Source organism: Gymnogyps californianus, chromosome 9 (genome assembly GCF_018139145.2).
Source record: "Gymnogyps californianus isolate 813 chromosome 9, ASM1813914v2, whole genome shotgun sequence".
Lineage (NCBI taxonomy): Eukaryota > Metazoa > Chordata > Aves > Accipitriformes > Cathartidae > Gymnogyps > Gymnogyps californianus.
In genome coordinates this window covers 8,118,158-8,144,356 of record NC_059479.1, presented here as the reverse complement: position 1 = coordinate 8,144,356, position 26,199 = coordinate 8,118,158, and the positions used below count along the sequence as shown (strand labels likewise).

The 26,199-nt window shown below is 42.8% G+C and overlaps 1 protein-coding gene across 2 annotated transcripts in view; it reads right to left on the bottom strand.

Annotated features, from left to right (window-relative positions):
- The window catches only part of FGF13 (fibroblast growth factor 13), a 117,017-nt gene that overhangs the window by 27,242 nt on the left and 63,576 nt on the right, over nt 1-26,199 (bottom strand). For both annotated transcript variants that reach the window (XM_050901692.1, XM_050901691.1), the window contains exon 3: nt 24,678-24,781. In XM_050901692.1, coding sequence (XP_050757649.1) covers nt 24,678-24,781 — 104 coding nt within the window. The remainder of the gene's footprint in view (nt 1-24,677; nt 24,782-26,199) is intronic.

Sequence of the window (26,199 nt, the reverse complement as noted above, 5' to 3'; positions counted from 1 at the left end):
ACAGTAATTTATTTTGTACGATGGCTGAGATGAGATTGGAGAAGAAGCGCTACCGTCCAGGTGGCTTTCTGAGTACAAGCACAATGAATCAGCCATCAGCATTTTAAAATCCTTCCTGTGAAATTCTGGAAAAGGGAGGGAAGTTGGTCCTTACCCTGCCTGCTGCTCCCCCTGCTCCCTGGGAGCCAGGGAGCAACATGTCCATGAGACAGACTTCAAGAGCTCTTTGCCTTTCGGGAGGGTCATCCTAAGCAGGGCCTAAAAATGTCTTGTTTACAGGCTGCAGCAGAAACAAACAAAGTCACCCTTCTTCCTACAGCAAAACCTTGGTAGAACCTGCTCATGGCACCCTTCCTGTGACACCACATCTAAGCACAGAGAGATTAAATCGGTGGGCAGCCCTGGTCACCCCCAGGCTGTCTGGTCGTGATATAAGAGCTTCCTCCAGCTGCATTTCATTCTTCTGCCTCGAATAGAGGGCTAAGGTTACTATTAGGTGCAAACCATACGCAGGAAGAAATGTCTAGCATCAAAATCAGTTCTCATGGCAAGTGAGACCTCAAATAGACCTGAGTCAACACCACCACTCCAGGAACCACCAAGCCATGAAGATGCCGCTTGTTCTGGTTCAAGCAACAACAACCTCCTTACATTCTTTCCTGCAACAGAAATGCAATTTGTTCTTTCTTGGGAATGGTTATAAGAAACATAAAGTTCAGGTAAAAGTTTGAATGGGAATGGGAATCCAGCTCCAGAGCGATTGTTACTGTGGAGCAAATGGGCCAAATGAATAGCAGAACACAAGGAGCAACAAACAAGAGTGAGACAGAATTTACAGAGAAAAAATACGTTGCCTCATTTAAATGAGCAAATCACCATTATTAAATTACCACCTTCTTTAGCTAGCGCTGAGCTGATTTAACCGCCGCCAATGCTAATACGCCAACGCGAAACGCACTGCTAATGTAACAAGAATGAATATAGAACTATAATGAATGCTGGGTTTCTCTAAGCACTCACATCCAGCTGAGAAATGCTAATGTAATGTTTTTACTTAACCCTGGTGCTTGGACCCCACTTTTGAGAAGGTGCAAAAGCAACTGCTGCTTTCACAAAATCAAGTCTCTGATAAGATGTTGCAGGTTCCACACCATTTCCTGAAAGGGAGATAAGGACAGAGCGTGGACAACTCACATCCTGGGCAACGGTGACTCAGAAAATCCGCCTCTGGGTACAAAAAGCACAGATTCAGGTAAACTCATCAGTTGGTATGGAAAAGTAATTCTAGTAGGGAGATGAAAAGCATTTTAAAGTCTCGTAAAAACAGACAGAACAAAAAGCACTTAAAAATGTGTATTGAATCTAGCTACTTCTTTGTCTTCCTTGACTTAAGGGCTAGACTCCTACAGCTCAATAGGGCAGACCATAGGTCAGAGAGTAGCACTTTGGGCTCTGAAAGTAGCATTACTTCTACAAGCTGCTGGATCATCATTTGTGCAGTCGCGCCAAGGACTGGAGGGATGTCACCCATGCTGGCAGCGACACAGACCTGCAGAGGGGTTAGCCTTGCTGGCACCAACGGTGCGGCATACGTGGTGGCTAGGACATGCTGGGGACAATCTATGTGTCTGACTGCTCCCATGTAGACAAGCCCTGGGGCTTGTCCACTTTTGCCTACTTACATCAGCTCTTCCCCTTGGTGGGACCAGAGGGTCTGGGTGTACAGAGCTCTGGAAATCAGGCCGCAGGGTGGGAGACACAGTGCCTGCCTTCACTGCAAGATTTAGCCAAGGAGAAGCTGATCTTGGGCAGTCTGGGCACCATGAGCTGACAGCAGCATCACTGCACCTGGCTCTGTGGTTGCCCCTTCCCACTGGATAAAAAATAATAGCAATTTTCCTGAAGGTTTAAAAACTTTTTTATCACAAGCTACAAATGTTGACACAAAAATCACCGAAAAAGTCCAAATCCTCGGCTATCATGGACTAACCCTTTGTAGAACAGTTATAAATGGATCCTTACCATCAAGTGCAACTTGGTTCAAGGGGAAGGCTTGACTGTGTACCTAATTTAGGTTGGAAGAAACAGTCTCTGTGCTAACCCTCTACTCTCATATTTCACGCCACTTTGACAATCTTAAATGTTTTCCACTCACGCTGATACTTTTCTCCTTGGTGTCAAGCTCCATGTAAAAATTTCTGGAAAATTTCAACACATACCTTCAAATCATCTTCAACTTGAAGAAAATCTGAAAAGTGTGCATTTCCCCACAAAAAACCACCCCCAAAATATCTGCCGTTACTTCTACAGCCAAAGTGAGGTTGGAAACTTTAGGGAACACCTTCGTTTAGCTTGGTAGGAAAAAAAAAAATCAAGCAGGATGAACTATACTGAAAATCGTGTGCCATCAGTGTGTTCAGTAATAGCTGCTGGGATCTTAGCAGAGCCTGACGTTTCATAACTCATCTATTCCCAGAGTGCCCAGCCACCCTGCTAGCAGTTTTCTAGCAAAAAGGGGCTATTAAAGAGTAAATTCTGCCTTTCAGAGGTCCAAGACTCACGTTCACGGGGCTGTTGCTTGCGATGGTGAGAGCTGTCCTCAGCCCGTTGGAAGGACCGTGCACGCCGGGAGGGCACACGAGATGCCTGCGCACACGAGATGCCTGCGCGCAGACGAAGCAGCTGCCGCTCGGTCGCTGCCACTTGCCACTTGATGTGAGCCCTTCCCAGGCGCTCTTGTTTAACCTCCAGGCCCTCGCTCAGAAACACGAGCGCTGCTTCACAAGGGGTGGCTTAAATGATTTTGCAAATAAATGAGTACCTGTGTTGCAGGGCTGTGGTTTGACTCCGAGGCAGCACCCCCACCCCTCCCGTTGCAGGGCAGGCACCACGGTGAGCGCGGCCGCCTGGTGCAATGCCCTCGCCCTCCCCACCAGCACCCTGGACTGATGCTTCCTCTGGGACCCACGCATGCAGCAGCAGCAGCAGCAGCAGCAGCAGCAGCAGCTCCATGAGAGAGCGGAGAATGAGCGAGTGACAAAACCCCGCTGAGAGTTCAAACACTCCCTCTTTGGCTCTCCCGTAGAGCTGCAAAGAATTTTGCAAATGTCTCTCTTCAGCAATTCTGCCACTAAACTCAAATCCTAGTGGTGTTGCATTGAAAAGGAGAACTCTCTCATTCAAAATGAACAACTAATTTTCAGGTAAACAAATGAATTCATTACCGAAAAGTCAGATAAAGGATTTGCAAGTTTCTTTGGTGGGAGAAAACAATGCAATGGTCTTGCTGCCACAGACTGGTATAAAAAATGGTTTAAAATTTCCTGTGCAAAATTGCATTGCAGACCAGAGGGAAAAATATACACATGTGCGTAGGGAGAAGATATACATGTTCTGGAGAAAATTTATTTTCTCCAAGGGAAATTATTGAATGTTTTAAACCCATGAAGAAAGAAGACAGGAAACATGGCCCTATTTAATCCTCATTACTAATGTCTGCATTCACCTGGCTCTCCCACGTATGACTCTCTGTGTCAAAGGGTTCAGCTTCCAGTACATATACTTTCCCCACCACTAATTAATTCTCTCTCAACACTTCTTTTTCCCTGAGTAATTTTCTACGTGAAAAAAAAATTAAATTAATACTTTGCCCAGCTATACTTAGTTAAGAATAATCCAATCTCAGATGTGATGGATGGCTGTCTGATCTGTAATATACTTGCCCTGTATCATATTTTATATTATTTTCCTTGCTTTCTTTCCCTATTTCTGCTGCTTTATTAATTCCTTCTCTTCCTCCACTCTCTCAGACTGGCTTTCCCCTTCGGTAATTCTCTGCTCAGTTTCCAGCCTTATTTTTATCAGTGGATTTTTCCATGGCTCCTTTTTTTGGCCCCTTGAAGAAAATAACAAACCTAATAATGCCCAAGCCCCAGTCAGACTTTCAGACTTTGAGACTCATATACCTTTGCTAGCAAGCAGCACACTTTTTGCCCATTTTCACTTACTTTTTTTAACAAGCTGACTTTCGAATAAAAATGATGGTGCTTAAATGATACGGCTTCTCTTTCACAGAGAAGATCACATTCCTAAGCAGTTCATCCGAAGGCTTTGCAAGGCAATTCAAGCACATCTTTTTACCTGGGAGAAACGGACTGTTATTTCCCAGAGGCAAACACACTCTGATGCTAATTTAAACAGGGCTCATGAAACCGTGTGCTCTGCTGTGAATGGCTAAGGATCATTAGGGCTTACACCACACAGGCTTCCTAGCTATGGTAATTTTAAATTACCCAAAATATATATGATTTGAATTGAATATATATGCCTGCCACTCCCACTCCAAATTGAAAATTACTTTCTTTGTAATAAATGCCTATTTTGAGCAGAGTTTGGAAAAGAAAAGCCCTTCCAAGCCAGGATGTCCTCTGAAGCAAGTGGGAGAAGAAACAGGTTTTCAAACCACTCCTTTTGTTCCAAAATGTGAAATGTATTTTGTTATTTTTATAGTCGCACACTTGCAATTGGCTCCAGCAAGCTTTGAACCAGGCCTGCAACGATTCTGGGAACAGGAGGGAGGGGGTGATGGGAAGGAAATCTGCCCTCTCTGCTGGCAGAGAGGGGTGTAATAAATTCGGGGGGGGGGGGCAGGGGGCAGGAGAAATATAATAAATAAAATATTGAGAAAAGTGGACATGAAAGGAGGGAAGTGACAGGAAGAAAGGAAAAGAGAAGTCAGTTGCAGTAAAAATTAACAAGCTGTTCATAAAAAAAGATGCGATAAGAGGAGAAGAGGGAGCCACTGAAGTTAGGGAAAATCAAATGCAGTCTCTGGTACCAACCTGGCAGAGGAAACAGCCTGTGGTTGGGAGGCGGTAACTCACCCTTCGCTCCCCCTTGCGAGGTGAGGACCATGCTAGAGAGAGGGTTTGGGTATAACCAACAGCCATACCAGCTTTCTGCCCCGCTGCTAAGGATGCAGGGTGATGTAGGGCTGTGTGTACCCACAAATCCACCTCACGCCCATGGAAAACTGGTAGGCAAAAGCCAGCAGGAGCTCCTGCGATCTGAAAACCTGCATGGAGTCCCACCGAAGCCAGTGTCCTGTTCTGTGGGCAGGAGGAGAGCCCAGCTCACCTTTAATGTCGCTGGTACAGGATTTGAGCTTCTGTCCCCAGTCTTAACAAGCCCTTAGAAAACTTCACACACTTAGTCTCTTCTTTAAACCGGCTTTAGACTTTCTCCCGAGTTAATGAGAAACAATTTCTGAGCTACTCATCTAGGAAAGTGCCCTTCTTCAAAGCCTTTCCAGGTGCCATGTGCAAACAGTAGCAGATCCAGGTTCCCTCTTTAGATCTCACTTGTCTGCATCTGAGGACTGCTCTTGGGAGCTGTTTCAAAGGCTGAAGTGTCAGCATCAGAAAGAAAAGAGGTGTGTGGGTGTGAAGTTACTAAATGCAAAACTGTCACTCTCCTTTCATTTACAACCCTGAATATGCATGCATGCAAAAATATAGGGCTTATATTAAAGTTTTTACTCTTGGAGCAGAAAATATCAAGGAAAAAGAGACTAAAAGATAAGATGAGGCTGTGCAGGTTAGAATTCTCTCTCAACTAATCTTTTCTTTTTTATCAGTAATGATTTCTGTTAATAAACCCTGCCCTACCTTGAATTAGATTGTCTTTTATCATCTCAGGGAAGGGCACCGTCAGCAGACAGACACATTTGTGTTGCTGACTGGTCAATGACAGTAACGAACAGCAGATGGATTTTTTAGTCTCTTACCCGGATAAAAGCTGTGTGGAGAATTACTGATGCCCAACCCAGAAGAGCACTAGCTTAAAAAGCACCTGAGGGTAAGAGTGGGGATTCTGGAGTGTCTGGGTGTTCACAGTCAAGGAGGCTGCCTGGGCTCAGCCTTGAGGTCCGGCAGCTCCTGGGGTGGGAAAGGGACCCAAACAGTTGCACAGTGACAGCTGGGAGAGCCGTGTTTACTGATCTACTGAACTCGTGCACATAGCAGGAGTCCTATGCTACAGGAACAAGGAGACACACACAGGTGTCTTGCACACTCGATGCCTGCACCAACCTTTCATAATGCAAAATTTTTCGGAATATGCATTGCTGCTCTTCAAGCAAATACATTCCTTATCCTAGCTTGCACTAGCCAAGAAGGATGAAAACTTACCCCATCTGATGGGAAACCTTCTGAATTCTGCACCTTGGTCACCCCCAGACTGCATTTCAGCATGAACTCTGCTGCCTGGTGGTGGCCTGGACATGTCACCTGGTCGGGGGGATGCCTGCCCACCAGCTCAGCAGGACATTTGCTAATGTCCCCAGGACAGCTCAGATGCCAGGCACCACCACCATGTTGCCATGATGCTCTGTGACAGCTGAGGCTCACTGAGCTGCTAAAACACTTATGTGCTTGGATCTAAATGGAAGAGAGCAGTGGGGCAGAGGTAAAGCATCAAGGACTGAAGGTGGAATATATCTTTAATAGACACCCCCAACATTTAAATGGAACCTACTACTTTGATAGTTGTATTTACTTAACCTCCAGACACTCTGCTGAGCGTCAAAACTTGCAGGCATTTTCCAAATGAGGCAGCTGTTGAGCATACCAGCAAGGACGCTGGAGAGGGCAGATGAAGATACCAAATGTCAGCTGGAGGTTTTAGAGCAGACACGTGCCCCCCGGCACCCAAAGCCAGCTCTTTGCCCACAAATTGTGTTTGTGCATCTTGATGAATTACATCAGTGCACCTGGGTTAGCAAAGAAACACTTGCTACAACCAACAGACTAATGGCATTGTCCAAATCCCTGAAAGACAAAATATACATGGGGTAAATGGTTCCATTTTTATTCTGCAACATATTGCATTATGAAAGGATTTCTCAGATGAGATTTTTCAGTATAATGCAATAAGCTACATGTAGGGGATGAAAATTAATGAGAATGTCTTTCCTTCTACAAAGAACTATGGTACTTTGATTGATCTGCTGGGTTTAAAGGAAAAGCTAAGCATTTAAAATACACACATGCACACACACACAAATACATGCTTTCCCAGTTTCCAATCCTGAAAACAGAAATGCTGCAGGTCGATGCTGTCCTATTGGCTCTCCGCTTGTAGGACCAGGGCCACAGCTAGGAAGATAAAGCACACAAATTGACTCAGGAATGCTTTTATGATTAAAATCCTCGCCTGTTTTACAACAAATCTTTGCTTATGACTGGCATTTAGCCTTTGCAGTAATGCTGACTATTACTAACATGTTCCTACAGTCTTTGATTACAGACATTGCCCTAACCCTGATTTTTTGCCACCTTTACCCATTACAAGCAACAATACAGATAAGTAAGAGCTCTGGCATGCCACACAGCCAAAGCAGTGAACAACTTCCAAATATATCAGCTTGCTGGACACAGATTGCTTATTAAATACTGTTGTACAGTAGGTAACATAGCCAAGAACACCGATGTACTGCACTGCTGGCCTCTGGACAAACTCAATACTTCAACGAGACTTCTCTGACTGACCCTTCTTCCCATGAGAAACTGCAACACCGCGGCTGCACTACGGACACTGCTCTTGGTTATATCCTCAGCGGCATCCGATATACCGGAGATAACCAATAGCCCCAACAACTACAGGGCTGGGCCTTTAGAAACTGGCAGTTTCACAAGCAGTCACTTGAACGGAGCCTCATTTCCCAGGGGCTGGATTAAGCAGTTGGATTCTCTAGCGTCTAGTAAAGCATAAGTGTTGATGGTTCCCAACCTGAGGGCATTCCTGCTTCCCCAGTGGCTTCCCCTGGGTTTGATAAGAGTTGAGCTATGCTGCAACATTTTTTTCTTTATGGCCATGAGCAGGTCAGCTCTCTCTTCCTCACCCAGCTGCCTTATTTCATGAAAATTGCAGGAATGTAATATCTCTGAAAACTGCACTCAGGCTGCTGTATTTTGTCAGAACTGGTTAATGGATAATGTTATTAGGAGTACAGTCAGATATATCATCAGATGACCAAGCAGGCACACAAAACAGTAGGTACACTTAAGGAAACAAGGCAACGTTCTTCTGATGTACTTCTCTCTGATAAATTTTGCAAAGAAATAAATTTAAATAAAATTCTCCCAAACACCTTATTTGCTTTTCAACAGTCTGATGTTATGTTGCAGTAGCTATATTAACTTTCAGGGAAAAAGAAATAGGAAATAAAGAAAATAAAAGATGAAAAGAGGATGTGAAAGTTTTTTAACTGGCTGTTATCAGTGCTTAAATAAAACCACAACTTTTGAGTCACCGCAGTGAGTTTCTAAATCATCTACAATTTCCTTCTATACCAATTATTAAATACAGGCACTCTCCAAGGCCCTACAAAATACACTTCACTGTTGCGCTGCAGTAAAAAAAATTGTAATACTTCATCTGTTTATAACAGGATTCATTACAACTGAAATGTTGTACTCTCTAGATAGTGTCTCAAAGATTTTTCTTAAGAAGCACTTCATAGGCAAATTGCCTTATTTAAGAGGAGGAAAGTGCATAAACAGGTGAATCTAAATCTACATCCCACCAGATGTCCTTCAGGTCCTATCATCAACCCCACTGATACAATAAAAGCAATGATTTCTGAAATGTAAATATCCAGTGCTTGCTGCCAGTCAAATCTTCCCAGAATTATTATACGGAATTTGGAGGAGAGTCAGTTGAAGTAATAGAGAAGCTTTAATAACCAAACCAAGCAAGCACAATTTTAATAAGGCACAAAAATACCTGTAGGTTTTCAGCTAATACCCATCCTCTTCGCACTGACAGTGTGGAGCACTGGATGTGGGTCTCCAATCCTCCCTCATTCCTACATGCCCGATCTCAACCAGTCTTCTTGACTGCACCAGGTACACAGATGCAGGCAGAGGGCTGGACTCAGATCCTTAATTTGCTTTCATCCACTGTAATGCACACAGGCAGGGGGCAATAATCACTACAGAATAGCCAAGATCTTGGGAAAGGTTTCTTGCTCCACCCCACGGTGATAACAGCTCTACTGTGCATTGATTACTGGGCCCTAAAGAGGTATTTTCTTTTTTTCCAGGCTTAGATGACTGTACTTTGAACTGTCCACATGTTTGCATGTCAAGGTGTTTGCTAAGTGGGATACCAGGAACCCACTAAGGACAAAAGGATCATAATATCATCCAGGAAAAGGTCAGCTTGAAGAGTAATAGGATTTTTTGAGTGGTCGCTTCCCTAGCCTGTGTGACATGCTCACAGAGACTCATAGAAAGAAAAGGAGATCACGGGGTGGAGGAAAGGAGCTGGTGGGGAAGGGCAGGCCTCATCTCCTTCCAGAAGCTTACAAACACAGCCCTGCAAATGAAAATATCAGCATGAAAACCTGACCTCACTGGAGTTAGCAATGGCTTTGACACTGACGGGCCATACCTTGGCCAAGCACCAGCATTTCATCCTTCCGCGTACTGCGGTCTCTGTGATTTATGTTCAGAGATTTAAAAAGCAGGAGACATGAAAGTATTACTACTGCTCTTATCCTTTCCCCAGGATGCAAGCAAAGCGAACAAGAAGAGTTCAGCTATTTTTAACCAGTTTTTCTCTCTCTCCTACAAGACCTATGTGGACTTAAGTGCACGAGAACAGAGTTGGCCCACGAACATTTGGGGCTTGCTTTGGCTCAGTACAGAGAAGATTGCCTAGCTGCAGCATTTAGCTCCGAATTTAATCTCAGATCTTTCCACACTTCCTTTTTCAATAATGCCCGAGCTGTTGAGATGTCAGATTTTGATGCAAGCTAATTTCTGAGCTGTTTGCAAATTATGCATAATATAAACCTGTATACAGCTATTTCATCAGTTTGGAGAAGAGGCTAAAGATACTGAAGTTTCCTTCATCGGGAGCCTCTGTGAGAAAAGGTCAGGCCACCAGGACTCAGCGCGAACCTTTCACCACTGCACGTGGCCATGCATTTTGGTTATAGCCCACCTCACCCTCCTCTGCAGCAATGCCTCTCTAGGAACAGGCATGAAGGAGAGCAGCCTGGCTCGCACCTATACTGCGCAGCTGCAGCCTCCTCAGCACCAGCTGATGCAGCATCCCGTGCAGCGTGCCACTCGAAATCAGGGGTCAGGGAGGAGGCTCTGTGAGAGCGGCCCAACACTTCACAAGGGGCAGTTCACTCATGCTTGAGAGCAGGTATACGACATCCAAATTGATGGTGGATCTCAATCACATTGAGAAATGAAATGAGCTCTTTCGAGCTGAACCACCACTTGGTACAGTGCTCTTTGTATTGTGCTTGCTGTAATATACTGTGTCACACAATACCATGCACTGATAAAACACTCATAAGTGACAGTGACATGAATAGTGATACATGCTGATGTGACTTCTTAGGAGAGAAAGCAAGGCGTGCAAAATAAGTGCTTGGAGGGGTGGATACCAGGACTATTTGAAATGTGCCATTCCACACGTACCCTTTGATGGTTCTAGTTTGCTATTTGAACATCCCAGTGCAACCCTTCCTGCATCAGCAGCATGCTCTGAAGCAGTGACCAAGGACACTGCTCTAATCAGAGGGCCTTCCCAGAGCTGCTGGTATTACAAAAGGGCTACAGTGACTGCTGAGTGTCTGACCATCACTATTTCAACTGCAACTCCCTATCGTTTATTACTTGACCATAAAAACCAAACCATTGGTGGGACTTGGCAGGCAAGGTTATAGCCTTGGAACGAGGCTGATGGATTCTGGATGTGGATGTGAATGATCCCTGTGACTGTAAATCATAAAAAACTTGGGTTTTCTAAGCAGAAAAACAATTCTTTACTCTTAATATCCTAATTAACATATACAGCCTGATCATAAGACCAGCGTTCTCATAAGAATATCTACTGAACAGGCATGGTAGCTTCTCATATGTAATGGACTGGAAGAAACTTTCAAGGAGGTATGGGTATTATCAGGTGACTGCTGGCCTACATGCACGTAACTTTTCAAGCAGAATGCTCCACTTCTAACTAGCCATAGCAAAGCATTATTCACATCCAGTCTTTCCGAGATGATGCAATTAGCCTCAGGGGCATGATTGCCTCCTTCTAAATTGGTGTATACCAACGTGAGCAACAGACTAATATCTCTGTACTAGTAGAAAGTGTTGAGGAAGGGTTGAATGAGTTAGTAAGAACAAAGAAATCATGAACTGAAATTAAATTCATGCTATTAAGTTAAAACACAGAGCTAGCTTTCTATTTGAAAAAGGAAAAGCAAAAAATCAAGTAAGCTGTCTTAAATCCAGGTTGAGACGGAGCCAAAAATTTTACATTTGGAGAGATTGGGACTAGGAGAAAAGACCTGAGTTCTGGTACTTCTCTGTTTCTATTGTTTGTTTGTTGGAAGCTTCCCTGTCCCCTGCTCCAAATCTAAGCTGAAGTTTTATTCCGGGTTCTAGTATATAACTACACAGAGCTCCACAACCCTGCTTAAAGGTTTGGGTGTTGTCCATCTCTATTTATTCTCTATATATGGACTTATCTGTTATACAGAAGATATGGATATATGTTCTTTATCATTATATTAAGAAACTAAATGGTTGTAGTATCAGGTTGGTAGTGATGCAAAAATATTATTTCAGAACACTTTTTCCAAGGAAATAAAATTTTATCAGGCTTTCAGGACCCTGAAGATTAGAGAGAAATGAAATTTTCTGTAGCATTGTGAACCCACTTTTCAGGAAGGTGGAAGGAAAATATATTTATCCATTTTTGAAGTAATCAATATAAACTCACAAAACTCTCTACTTATGAGAGTAATTTGGGCTATTTACATGTCCCCTGTATTTATTGCTGTTCTACAGAAACGGAAACTTCTACCTCCAGCTTGAAGTGTTCTGATTTCGGTTTAAGAACTACATGACCTGTAAAACCTCACAAGACTCTCTACCAACAGAGCTTTAAAAATGCCAAACTAGCAGTCAAAGGACCAAACTCTTCTCTTCATAATGTGTGTGACCTTGCTGCAGCTGACACAGTGATGTGGGTATGTGGAAGGTACAACCTGAGTGCATCCAAGGCACAGGAAACTTTCAGTTCTAAGTTACTCAGCATTTGTTTTGAGGAAGAGTAGAGATGTTCGGATTTGGCCTTACTGTAGCAAACAGTCTCCAGAGAGATCAGGCTAATGACAACTTAATTTTACCAACATTGCTTGACTCAGTAAAAAAGTACAGATTGGATAATTGCTATATCAAAAACTACAGGCCATAACTATCACAATTACCCACATTAACTCCAATTGTTTCGTAAGAGAAGCAACTGCTGTTTAGAAGACTGTCAGAGCCAGAGGGAAACAAAACAGAAAGCCTGGTATTAAATGAGAGGAAAAAAAAAAAATCACTTGTCTTCTTTTACTGTCATTCTTATGATAATAAAATGAAGGGCTGCAAGTGCAGAGAGTTTGCTGTTGGGTAGCAAATGAAGCTTCATCAGATGATTCACAGCCAAGCCAGGGTGACTGTACTCATCTTCCCAGTTAACAGCACAAAAGGAGGTTGGTTTCCTTAGCACAGATATTCCCAAGCCACTTCCAGATCAAGACTGCCTCCTTCTCAGCTGAAAATTTCAAGATCTTCAGGGATTCACCATGGGGAAATTACTGTATCGCCTCTAAACATAGCACTGCCTGGGCTCTGTGATAGAGATGGTGCATAAACACGTGCTTTTAGTGCTATCAAATCAATGCTGTTCAGGAAGATATATCATCAGTGCAATGGCTATCAGCTGATGGGCAGGGAATACCCTCTTCCTGCCACTGCTGCTGGACATAATTTTGTGAAGAAAAATATTATTTGTAGTTTAGTTGTAAGAGCTACAAGTTATTTATAATAAATGCTTGCCACTCTGGTATTGTTCCTACAAGCATAATTAAAGGAAATATAAACTGTTAGTGCAACACTTAGAGAGTACAGGTGTTTTTTGGCATCTCACTGATTAGAAATGCAAATTTGGGAAACAATTAACTAATATGGTAGAAATCAACAATTTGCATAAGGCTCTTTCAGATCTTTTTCTATCACAGCTGCAATAATTTCCCCAAGAAAAAGCCTAAGGAAGTCTGTGCTGAACTCTATTGCCCATGAAGCAAGCTCCCAATCTCTCTGTCTAGAGTACACATTAAATCTTTGTTTCACACAGAGACAGTTAAAGCATAAATTAAAGTCAAGGTTTTTCAAAAATAGGTGAGTGAAGTTGGCTCCAGTTTCATGACGCCCAACGGTGGTAACACAAACTCAGTCATCCTTGCTCATCCGTGACACCAGGCATGCACTGCCTTTCACAGAAAGGTGTCAGAAGAAAGTATGCTGTACTAACCTGTGAACCTTATCACAATGCTCCCGGTGCCGCGATAGCACTGCAAAAAGAGCCTGCTGCTAATGTTCCCCCGCACCTGGAGAACTGGAGATTTTCATACGGGTCTGCCAGAAAATTTTAAGTCCTAAAAGCAAATGTCCAAAAGTACAAGGCATTTGAAGAGAGGCATTATTTGTGAACAACACAACACCTGGTTCTGCACTTACTGAACTATTTTGTAGGAAAGCATTAGTCCAGCTACTGCATGGCTCAAAATGAAGCCCTGGGCATTCAGTTCCAGAGAAGGCTCCAAGCCAAGGGCTCAAGTCTTGCCCATGACACCAAACAAACCCTCTGAGCATCCAGGACTGAGGTCTGCTGCTCTCCCTATTCCTGATGACCGTTCCAGGCCTTGGGACCTGTCTCCAGGCAAGCAGGGACTTATTTTAGTCATTAAGCCTCAGTGGCCTCCTAAATGCTCTGTTCATTTTTTAATCACACGGAGATTTCATATTGCAAATCAATGGCTGTCTTGTCCAGATCCTGAAAATCTTACTGAGGTAAATTAATTCTTCCTCTGGCACGCAGTCAATGAAACTGCTTGCTTGAGTAAGGATTACTTACGTGAGAAAGGGTTTGCAATATCAAACCCATTAAACTCTTAGTTCATCAGGTGATGGGAACAGATCTGCACTTCGAACTGTGTCTATTCCACTTATTAGAATTTCTTTGGCTTTTTGTTCTGTTTCAGATCATTCACTTATTTACTCTGAGCTTATTGTGCCTTCTGTCAGTGTCAATATGGCTCAGCTGGCAGCAGATGCTCCTCTAGGTCTGAGCACACTGGTGTGAAGTAACGAGAATGGAATGCGAATTGTTGTGAACTTTTGCCTAAAACCTGCACTGAAGCCTTCATATTTAAGAACTCTGCTTCTAATTTGTGTACCAGCTCCATGAGACATCCTCATTTTAAAAATACAGTAGGTCTTCCAGTTTAGTTGGAGGCCGCAAGTACTGGCAGGATGAGGAACAGCCCACTCTTTTCAGTTTGCTAGACCCATTTTGTTAAAACATTCGTTCTGGAGTTGTCGTTCGAGGAAACGCGCCCTCACAAGTCCTTTGAGGTTTGCCCAGTCCCAGCCAGCTCAAATGCAAGGTGCCACTAATACTCGGGTTCAAGAGGAACACTGCTATCTCATAATACGATTTTTTTACATCCGAAAATGCTCTGGGGATGAGGATGGAGGGTCTAAATTGACTCCCTCATTAATGTGCATTCAATGTTATCAGAGTAAGGAAAGGGGAAGACTGCTTTATAAAGCAGACAGCCTCTTGTGCTGTGCTTCTGAAACTAGCTCTCTATGATTTTTAGATACCTCCTGAGGCTTTAAATAAACAGAACTGTACTTCACCAATTATCATGCCTGTTTTGCTTAGCTCCCCAGTGGATTTAATTTTAGAAGAACTATACCGCTCAATATTCAGTGCTGTTTGGGTAAAATTACAAAAATGAAAAACAATGTGATAGCACCTGTAGCATCCACAGAACATAAAATACGAAAGGTCTTATCTGTTCAATTATTTAAACCATCCAATCTGCTGGTAAAAGCTATTATATTGGCATTATATCCAAAGACTCCCTAATCCATTCTGAATTTTGGATTCCTTTTTTACTCCTAGATTGCCTAATGAAAGCAGTTCAGTGTGGAAATGCAAGTTTCTTGATACAATTTTTATTCAACAGACTTGTTTTCTTTCCCAGACCCTTTTTAGATTTTCCATCCAGGAACTCAGCAGGTCTACCTCCAAGAATTAGCTTATCTATGGAAAAGTTAGTTTCTGAAAGCAAGGCTTCAAGGGCACAATGTAAATATGACAACTTTTCTGTTTCCTTTGTCCCTGCTTAGCTTCTGTACCACACACCACGTTTCTCCGGCTTTCTAGGACTCGTACAGGTGTCTCTGGTTTCAGTACTGAGAAGTCATGCCAAGAGGATGGCGTTGAGGCTCTCTGTGACTGAAGTAACAGAGTTTCCTTTGGAAACCCCCTTCAGTTGTGCTGCAGTTCCCAAAAGCAACCATAAACCTCAGAATCTTGAGGATGACGACTCCTTTTTCTTGCCCACTGACTCCCCATCGGTTTTGCTTAGTAGACTTTTCAAAAGATGTCTTTTGACTGACAACACTGCAAATGCAACATGAACTTTTACAGTCAAGCTGGATTCTCAGTTTTTGCACCTCATCACTTGCAATAAAAGTTCTGCCAGGAAAAGGATGCTTTCAGTGGGTTTGCAAGGATGTAAACGTCCAGAAAGCAGTAAACATTTCTCTTGAGGCTGCCAAGTAGGAACAGAACTGAATTCACTTCCTCTTAGCAATGTCGCAACTGCAGGGCTACATGAAGATAAAAAGACACAAAAATGTGTTTAATAAAGTCACTCTGAATACCCCCACATGAGAGATCTGTTGATGATGCCAGCCTGGATTGATGGATAGTCATTTTGGAGAACTGAACTGCCCTTTACTTACTTTTAGCACAGGAGCTGCCAAATTTTGTTTGTCCTAGCACTGCTGCAACAGCCGAAGCTCCGGGTCCTGCCCTGCAGCAACAGGCACACACAAGAACAGGCGTAGGAACATGCATATGCAGGAACAGGCACACTTCCATCTCCTCGCTCAGCTTTTTCTGCAGCTCGTTCTCACCCCAGTCTCGTACTCTCACCACAACCACTTTTTTCCTGCATATTCTTAACCAGGGTTAACTAACACTTTTGGGTATTTCTCATCAGAGCAGCAACGGCCTCCTGAAAACGAACCCATAAAGAAAACATCAACGGGATGCAGCAACAGGACTGAGCAGTGAGGGCACATCTTTCTCAAGCCATTGGCTTGTCATTGGCTAACTGCAGATGCCTACGGGAGAGCATAAGAAAAAGGGAATTTTATCCCAATATTTTCCCAGCACACTTCCCCAGCCTCTGATGAGCTATGATTTCAGGACATTTCTAAACCAAACATGACATCATTGCATTTTGCAGCATTTTTCTTTCAAGAATTTACCTAAATGATATTTGAATCCACAAAAATCATGGCATCCTCGGCATCCCATTGCAATGAGTTCCCCAGCTGAATGACGTCCTGCATGGAAAACACTTTCTGCAGATTTAAAAAAAAGTGATGAATCCTTGTGTTTCAGTGTCATCCTGGGTTAGTTCCTACCCAAGTCCTGAGTTTGTTTTCCAGTACCAAGCCACTCCTGTTGGTTTGGAGAGTCCTTGGAGACTGTCTTTGATTGCTCCAGCATCCTTGTTTAGACGTTCATCTTCACATGAGCATTTACAGCTCGCAGCAGGCTGTGAGCGCCGTCGGGGTGAGCCATCTCGTCGGCAGGTTACAGAGCAAGTGTAACGAGGCAGAAGCGCTGCTGAGTCACTGTGACAAGAGCTGCTCATTAGCTCAACCTGCAGCACGAGAGGGAGGGGAAGCCCTTCTGGGCAGAAGTAGGGAAGGCAGACAGCTTTCTAGAAGGAAAGGCAAGCGTAGGAAAGAAGCTGAGGTTTCATAATGGTATTTTCTTTTAATTACGCCACATTCTAAAAAAACAGGGTAAGTTTGGAAAGTTATCTTGCTTCTGATCTTGAAGATATTTCATACATATCAGGAAAAAAAGCAACAACTCAGAAATCCATGTAAATACTACTATACATACTTTCCCAGCAAACTGCAGAAGAGCCCAGCCCTACAGGGAGCAGGCACACGTATCACCCCACAGGCACCTATGCCACTGGTCACAATGTGTAGCCCTCACACCAAATTTAGGAGAGAAAAGTGGCACATTTCTCATTGGCTCTGCTGAATCATAGCAACGTGATCCGTTGTTTGGTGATCTGAATATACAATCCCAACTGAACACGCCGAGAACCTGGCAACGCTCTTATTCTCGCACATTGCAACTCACGCCGTCTGCTCAAGTCCTTATCTGCTTACAACTCTCGCTTGCCAAACACACTCTGCAACATGACAGTGAAGAGTTGTGAGTAGCCTGGAAGTCCTGGAACTCAGTATTCCTTGTTTGCTGGCGCAGGGCCGAAATACGATGCTGGAAGGAAGCGCTGTGTGATCCAGGTGCCAAACTATCCAACTTGGGTCCAGCTCCAAATTCTGCCAAGGCTTTCTTTTTTGGCATCATGCTGGTTTTGTGTCACTGTGACCCCAGGGAGCAGCGCAACAGACTGAAAAACTGAGCCTTATAAGCTACATCGCCATTTAAGCCACATTTCTGAGCTTGCTGAGTCCCAAACTTCTGCTCTGGGCAACATCTGAAGTCTGAGCTTATAAAGACTTTCTGTCTTTTCACCCAAGGACTTTGGCATTGATTAGCAAACTACTAACAAAGAGAGTGGATGCACTTTTAGTCTTTTGTCTACTTCACATGTGTATTACTTATCTCATAGGACATTGAAACTGTTCTTGCACAAACAGCGATTTCACTGCTGATTTTTAACAGCCACTCTGTTAGGAAACCATTGCACAGTCGTCTAACTGCAGGTCTGTCAGGATCTGTGCAGTGCGCAGTCCTGGAGCGTCACTTTCTTATGCTTCGGCTCCTCTTATGAAGCCTCATCTTAGAAGGTGCTGAGTACCCTCAGCTCCCACCACCTGCAGTGAGGGATGGATGCACAGCGGCTCCTCTGTGGATTTCAGATGCCTGGGGGATGACTTGTAGAGAAAAGCAGCATAATAGGTCCAAGACTTGCAGCTTGCTGAGTCTCCTAATAATTCTCCCATGGGAGGGTGATGCCCTCCCCACTTCTCTGCTGGAGACAGCAGGCAGTCTGTCTCCCGAAATCTGGAGTCACACTGATCCCAGCAGAGACAAACACCTGAACGAAACAGCACCCATCTCTCCCCCCTACGCTCAGCAACAGCACATTTCATTAAGAAAGACCAGCACATATCTCATTAAGGAAGACCTGCTGCAGGAAACCACTCTGCTTTCCCAGGGACCTGACCCCCAGGAGTGTCCCGCATCACAGTGCGGGGCCAGACAGGCACAGCAAGCTCAGCCACAGGCTGCTGGTCCCTTCAGCAAGTGGGAGACAAGTCTGTGAGCAGCGGGCTCTGCAGCTACACTGCTAGGCACAGTCCAGCTCACAACTAACCCCAAAAACTCGCGGTCAGATTCCCTGGTAATAGGCTGAGCCTGTGAGCACAGCCTGAGCCAGGGAGCACCCGTCTGGGCAGCGTTATCAGGAGCCTGTGATGCTGCACGGAGACCCACCAAGCTTCTCCCGTGCCAGGCACCAGCCAGCATCCATCTCTGCGCTGCAACACTGCTGTAAGACTGAACCAAAGTACAATTGTTTGCATCTGCTGAGCTTAACTGCTGGCATAATTTAGAGCAGTGTCCATAGCTGAAGGTGTCAGAAAACATTTATCAGTTCGGGCTGGTCCTACAATGCCTGGGAACCTCCTTAGAGCATGCTCCTGTCCCAGCGCTGATCCCACACCTCGCCTGCCCCCTCTCCCAACCTTTGCTGTGGGGCAGCGGGAGCAGTCAGGGCTGTCAGCACGACGCCGGGTCGCAGGAGGGCCAGAGCAGCCCTCCTCGCTGTGAGATGTTGCACGTTTATCCAGCATAGAGCAAGGTGTTGCAATGAAAAGAAAAATGTGCAGCAGCTGTATCTAAGACCCTGTCATTGAAGAGAATGAACTATATTAAGGTATAGTCTACACTTGAGCATTCATGGTAAAAAATGATTTATACTGACATGCAAATTCAACTAGATGAAGCTTTTGATTATTTCTCCTATCTCTTGGTTTGTGCTATTTCCCTGAGGTGGAAAAATGCTCTTTGCCAGTAATTCATTATAAATGCCCCAGCCATTCCCATTAGCTACAGCAGGTCTCCTCTGCACTGCTCAGTATTAAAATATGCACAAACTTCTCTTCTCTCCAACTCACCAAAACCAATTTTTGAATCACTCTGAGAATTTAATCACATTTCAGTTCTCTTGGCTATAATCAACGTGCATGCTTCATACAATATTTACTTTCTGTGCAGGTACCAAACTTACATATGACAATCTATTTTACATACAGAGGACAAAGTTAGCTGAATGCTCTCTTAGGGTAAATTATATATAAAATTCTGCACAAAGTATTGTATCAAAGTGCTCCTTAAACCCATGCTAGCTCTGTACCGAGTGCATCAGACAAGAAATGGCAAAATTAAGCCATGTACAGCAACTCTATTAACTCAAAAATATTAGACATCCTAGAATAGCTAACAAAGCAAGCATAAACAACTCTGCCATGTAGCATACTTCCTAATACCCATCCTACAAAAGGCTGAATGCCCTGAATTTCCAACAAATGATTTGAAAGGCTGCAGGAGGGAGGGACAGACTGGGCTCTATCACACCTGGTCAGGGCAAAGGACTACTCTTAGACAAGGGCTCTATCCAATCTGGGAGAAGCTGTAAGCTTACTTGCGTATGACACTATTAATCAAACGCTTTGGCAAATCACAGAAATCCAGAACAAGACAAGATGGAAAACAAACACTCTTTACAAGCTGAGTTGCAGAGCTCCTGAGACTGGCCAGAAGGATGCAATAAGCAGTGCATATTTAATTTTACTGTTTCTAACAATGTATCCAGGCTAAACAAGCACACGATTACATGGGCTGAAATGTTCTATAGGAGAAATATGCATTTCACTGACAATCATTAAATGATTTTAAAAACTCTGACATCATGGTTCATAGAAAATACACAGCTAGATGTTCTCAGGCTGTTTTTTTAAATTTACTGTATTTTGGGTTATGTTTCAGCCTATGTAGAATTCAAGCAGTACACCCAATTCTCTTCATCTACATACATGCCTTCCCTTTAATGAACTTCACTCAGCTGCTGCTCTGTATCACTGTGAGCCTCCTCTGTCACATCACAATCACTTTAATGAGAAAGCAATAGCTCTAGGACTACGTCTGACAAACAGATCCTTAAAATATTTTTCACTCTTTTGTTCAAGACAACAAAAGAACACAAGGAATTCATAGGGTATGAAACCTGAAAAACTCAAGTGTAGCATATATGGTGGTCATCTAAAAGATGAGGCCATTCATAGAAAGAAAAATAAGATGAACTAAAAGCCATCCTAAAACACAAAAGGGCGTGATTCATTACGTGGTTATGTAAGATAGCAGTGCCATAACACTGTTCAAGTCATCTTGCAGCAGCGTGACACTGGTGCAAGAAGGGATGAATCAAACCCTGTGTTTTCATTTTAAATGGATGCTCAAGCATCAAACAGCAGGAAGAGCTACGGCTTCAAATAGCTCCTGACAAGGTCCCTCCAAATAAAATTGTGACAGTGGGTTTGGCTTGGGAGATGCAGTCAGACAACTCCCACCGACTTTGGTAGGAAACCGGCTACAGAAAAAAAAACATTTCAGATGTGGTCTTCTTCTGTGATATGAAGACGCATTCTCCAGCCAGTGTGGAGAGGAGGCACACACTGCTCAGAGTGGGGCGAGCAGTAGCAGCACGGCAGGCTGCGGGGAGGACCAAGGTCATTTCCCTTCCCTGCAGTCCAGGACTTTTAATGTGCTTCTATAACAAATGTAGATTATTATATATTTATTTTAACATAATATCTTTTTTTTTTTTTTTGCTTAGCTGAGTTGCTGCCTTGTCCCCGAGGAGCTTTTATCATTACATTAAAGATCTTATTTTTGCTCTAACTGACAGACGCCACAAACTATCTATAAACTCTGGCAGCCAACTACAGATGTCTGTTCTCTGCAGATTTATTATACCTCACTGATCCCCTCGTGGAGCAAGTTCACCTCATTCTGGAGTACAGTCCCTGGATCAGAAGCAAACCACACTGCAGACTGCCTCTGAGGTCAGATACCTAAATCCCCAACCTGGCAGACTGCTAGAGAGGAAGAGGCAAGGCCAAAGCCAGAGCTCAACAAATTAGCAAACTGGATCTGCAGATATTCTCCATCTGCCAACAACTGTAGTGGATTGTAGCCAGGACATATATTCTACGTATGCAGGACACTCAGAATCAACTAAGTCAATTTTGTTGCTGCAGAGCCCAAACATAAAAAATATACCATAAGGAACAAAACACAAGAATTCACCGCAGTCACTAAAACGAAAAGAAACTGATTTAATATCGCAATTTAGTGCAAGATACGTGGAAATGGGACACCTGGTGTGTTATCCCTAATGTGCTTTCCTACACACGGGAAAGCACTTAGCTGAGCCTCCATTTATCCTCCTGTAAGCCAGATGTCTTATTTACCTATTTACCAGTGGGGTAATTGCCGTGGACTTAATGGCCTCTTTATCAGGCGCAGTGTTTTGGAAGTGTTTCAGGCTAAAAGGCGCTACCAGGTGCAAGGCACAGACAGTAGCACAGGGTGAGGAACAGGGGTGGCACATTAGTAGGGTGTTTTTCAAACTATTTACCAAATGAATCTATAACCTTCAGCAATGCAATCTGAAGGAAACGGTTCTGCACAGACACAAGCATGACTGAAGCGCTAGAGTCGCAACAAAACAGAAAGCAAGTGATCATGATATAGACCGCAATATTCTCTCTCTCTATTACATTGCATCATCAATGCTAATTTCATTTCTCCCGGGAAATGGTGCAACTACCTGTTATAGTTATCTACAATTTAAGTACATTTCTATTTTCCCCTGTATTCTTGCTTCAGGAATTTGACAGTGTTTTGTGGGGCTTTTGCTCCTGATCAATCCTATGTTGCCATCTGTCTGCTCCTGACAAATCCCATTCAGGAACACATCCCTGTAAGGGCTTGGAAACCCTCAGGATGTGTAGATGGATGTCATTTACTTGAGCTGATCTGTTCCCCAGACTCCCTGTTGGCATCCCTTGAACAGGTGAGTGTTCAGCTGGTATAAATCAGCTGAGCTCTCTTGGGACTCATTTACATCAACCAAGAATCCAGCCCAAAATATAGAGCTAATTTCCATGCATCAGACTGTCAGACTGTATCCCTTGCTGAAAGGACCATTATCAGCAAAAGAAGTGCTAGAAACACTTAAAAAATGGTGCAGGAACTGCAATTCTGGCAACCTTTTTGCATAGCAGGTGAAGTAGGGGCAGATGCTCCTCACCAGCCCTTCTTCATTCCCTGGGCGCATTGACAGAGACACGAGCTAGGTTTTGCCCGCCAAGACAGTTTCTTGCAATTATTGTAAAGGACAAAACAACCAAACCAGAAGGCACCAGGTGACAAACCCAAGATTATTGAGAACTTGGGTGGAAACTTTCTTTGGAAAAGTAGATCAACATTAAATGGACACCCGTCTTTGTGAAGAGTATTTAAAAGTATGAATTTGGGACACAACAACATGACAAAAGTCTCTTTAAGGCCTTGCCAAACCCGTCAGGTTCAAGAAGAATAAAAGAATAAATGTAAGAAAATATAGCTGCCTAATGAAGAAGCAAAAATGACCATTGTTACTAAGGGGAACATAGAGGGATGTCACCAGTTAATTTTGCAATAGCATAAACTATTAAATTCACAGATACTAAAGGATTCAAGGAAGACACTATTCATGGTAACATATGAGACCACATGAAGAACTATCCTTAATCAATGCAAATACCAAAAATTACAACCAAAGTGAATCTCTGAGCTTTGCCTAAGAAGCCTAGATACCCATCAAACTAAAAGCTGGACTTAATCTAAATAAGGGTTATATTCTGCCCCTCCTCCTCACATCGAGGGATACTAGAAGTGATACTTTATTCTCTCAGTGGTCCCTTTGACTTCAGTTTATGTCTCACAATGAGAAGTTACTGCTCCGTTGCAGGTTAACGGTGGCAGAATCTGTCCCCATCCCATTTTCCGCATCTTTGCAAAAATACATCTGATTCTTCCAGAATGTATGCAATGAAAGAACTGACCTACTCAAACCAAGCACGTTCGCTGTGCATGGTGATAGAATTTCGCTTTATGTACAAACCTCTCTATCCCACCCTGAGACGCGACTCGAGGTAACGCTCCCTGAGGCGGAATTGAGCCTGCAGAAGCTGGCACGGCGCAGTGCTCTCTCGGTGAGTGGGCAGCCAGAAAGGAGTGCAGCTGAGGATGCTAATGTAAATGAAAACGCACGGTGCAGTCAAAGGTACATTTGCAGTGCAAATGTAAATGACACTGTGCAGTCACAGGACCGTGACTACACAGGATTAAGGGGACTTTGCACGATCTGGCTGTGTGGCTACAGCCCTGCAAACAGATCTGTGGATTAACCGCACTGAGCAAATAGCCAGAGTAAAAAGAAAAGCAGAGTTCGATGTCGTTCACTGAAATTTTACTTTGTCCCACAGCATAACCAGTTCTAATTTGCTTTTGCTCTGGCAGATACAGGAGGAAAAATATGCAAAGCTGCCCCTTGTCCCAGCTGTCAGGATTGCAAAACAAATGAGAGATTTGAATAAGTTTACTTAATTGTTATCTGTATTAAAGGCACCTTAAGGGAATCATTCATAGAAGAGAATGGTTTGTAGTAGATAATAAAGTACATTTTCCTCTATTTTCCTCCTTGGGAAAAATCTATTAAGACTTTATAATTAAAACTCCTGAACATAGTTCAACTAAACGTTTTTAATTGAAAAATGGTCTATTTTTAAAAATGTCCTTTTTTCTTTTTTTCATAAAAACACTGTTTGCTGTCTTGAGAAACGCCACTGAAAATTATTAACTGACGTTCTTCATCAAAACTGCTAATAAAACATTACTTTACTCAGTCAGCAACTTGAAGCCATAAGATTTCGGCACCTAATTCCATTTCTATTTGAAAATCCCGGCCAAACAAAAAAATTTACTCTCTCTAATTCCTATTAATAACAGTAATAGAGATTATATGGGAAGATATAAAATGTGTTCAGGCACGTGTGTGATTCACCAAGTTGTGCCTTTCCCTCTGTACCCTGCACTGATTAGCCCAATCAATCCACAGTGACCAAGAGAGAGCATCCCTTCTGTTTGGGGTTTTGGTTGTGGGTTTTGTTTTTATTTCACACCTTGGGATCACTAGTTTGCATCAAAGGCACCGCAGTTTGATTCCATACATCCATATGTATTCATAATGGAAATAGAGTAATAAGCTAAAAATAGACTATCACCACTATACTGAATTTGCTGCCAAATCTCATGTCTATATAGGTTATAAGCAGATTCCTTGGAACAGCAAATTATTCATTTACTAAGTTCTTACCGTAATTTCAGTGAGAGCAAAATTTAAAATGTTTACTTACTGATGTATATAGGTATCCTTCACTGTTCATTGCCAGATACAATTTTGTTTGAACCCCCTGAATCGCCACCACTCGTAAACCCACAGGAATGAGGTTAAACAAAGCTAGGAGAGAAAGGAGATGGAGAGCAAAATTAATCCTTTAGAGTATGCAGATCAGATAGAGAATTAAACCATAATTACCAGAACAAAATATAAAATTACCATTCATGCATATATTAATTTCTGTGGGTGCTATAGAACAATACTGCTATCGCATTCTTCTATAGCAATTTCCACCAATAGCTCAGAAATTATCCTCAGAAGGTATCAACGTATCTCCCTCATTCTGGAGATGGTGAATTGGAGGTACTGAGAGCTAAAAGGACTTACCTGCCTCATGAGCAGAATCCTGGGTCTGCTGAGTAGAGCTGAAGATACTTAATTTGGTTGGTTTTTTTTTTTTTTTCTGACAGTAAGTGCAAAAAAACCCCCAAAGTAATCCAAAAACAAACAAAAAGTTTTTCAAGATGATCAAAACTTTTTTTTTTTTCAAATTCAGATCAAATTCAGTAAACATTTTTGACCAAAAGGAAGGAGCAAGATGAAATTCAGAAAAGTTAAAAACCTTCATTAACATCTCAAAATGTTTCCACTCAAAACTCATTGGGTCTTTTTTTCTCTTTTTGAGAGGAGAATGGGTTTGAACAAACAGAGTTAAATAACTTCAAGATGAAATGAAATGACAGCATATTCTTTAGATCAGGCCCTAAATCTGTGCTTTCAAAATTGAGCTGCTTCGAATGTTCTGCTTGAGTTTATGCTTGTATACATGCTAATAGTGGCAGTATTTACAAGCAGAGAAACGTCTCTTCAAAAAATGAAGATTCCGGTGTGTAAAGTGGCAAATTAAAAAAAAAAAAAAAAAAAAAAAAAAAGCAAAGCTCTGCCATAGCTTACATTCATGGATACGTTAAAATTCAACACAAGTAATAGAGAGTTGAATACAGTACCCTGTGTTCAATAAATAGGATTGAAAATAAAGTGGAGTTAAGAAAATTTTCAAGAACTATTATCATAACCCAAAGCATCTCCTTCCAGTCTGTTGTGTAAATGCAGCGATAGGATGAAGTAATACTAAACTGGCTCTTATTTCCAATGGTTTATTACTTGGCTGGAAAACTCCAGTCTGCTTCAGGCTGAACTTTGGTATTTATGGTCACTGTCTGAAGCCAATTGAAAACTGAATTATGAATTTGAAATATTGTTATTATTTTCAAAAGTGTAAGCTAAGAATTATGACCCATTATAAATTCTTTTTTTATCCTGACAACCCCCAAATGGTCATACTTAATTAAAAGAAAATTTGCAGCTTGCCAGCATTTAATACAGATCCTAAATTCTGGGTGTGGGGTTGTCAAGACTGTATCAAAAAAGGAAAGAGCAAATGTATGCATGTCCTACTTCGATAAAGGCATGGCCAGAAGTTAACACCATGCACTGGGGATGAAGGACTAAATTCTGGTGAAAACAGACTCTGTTCC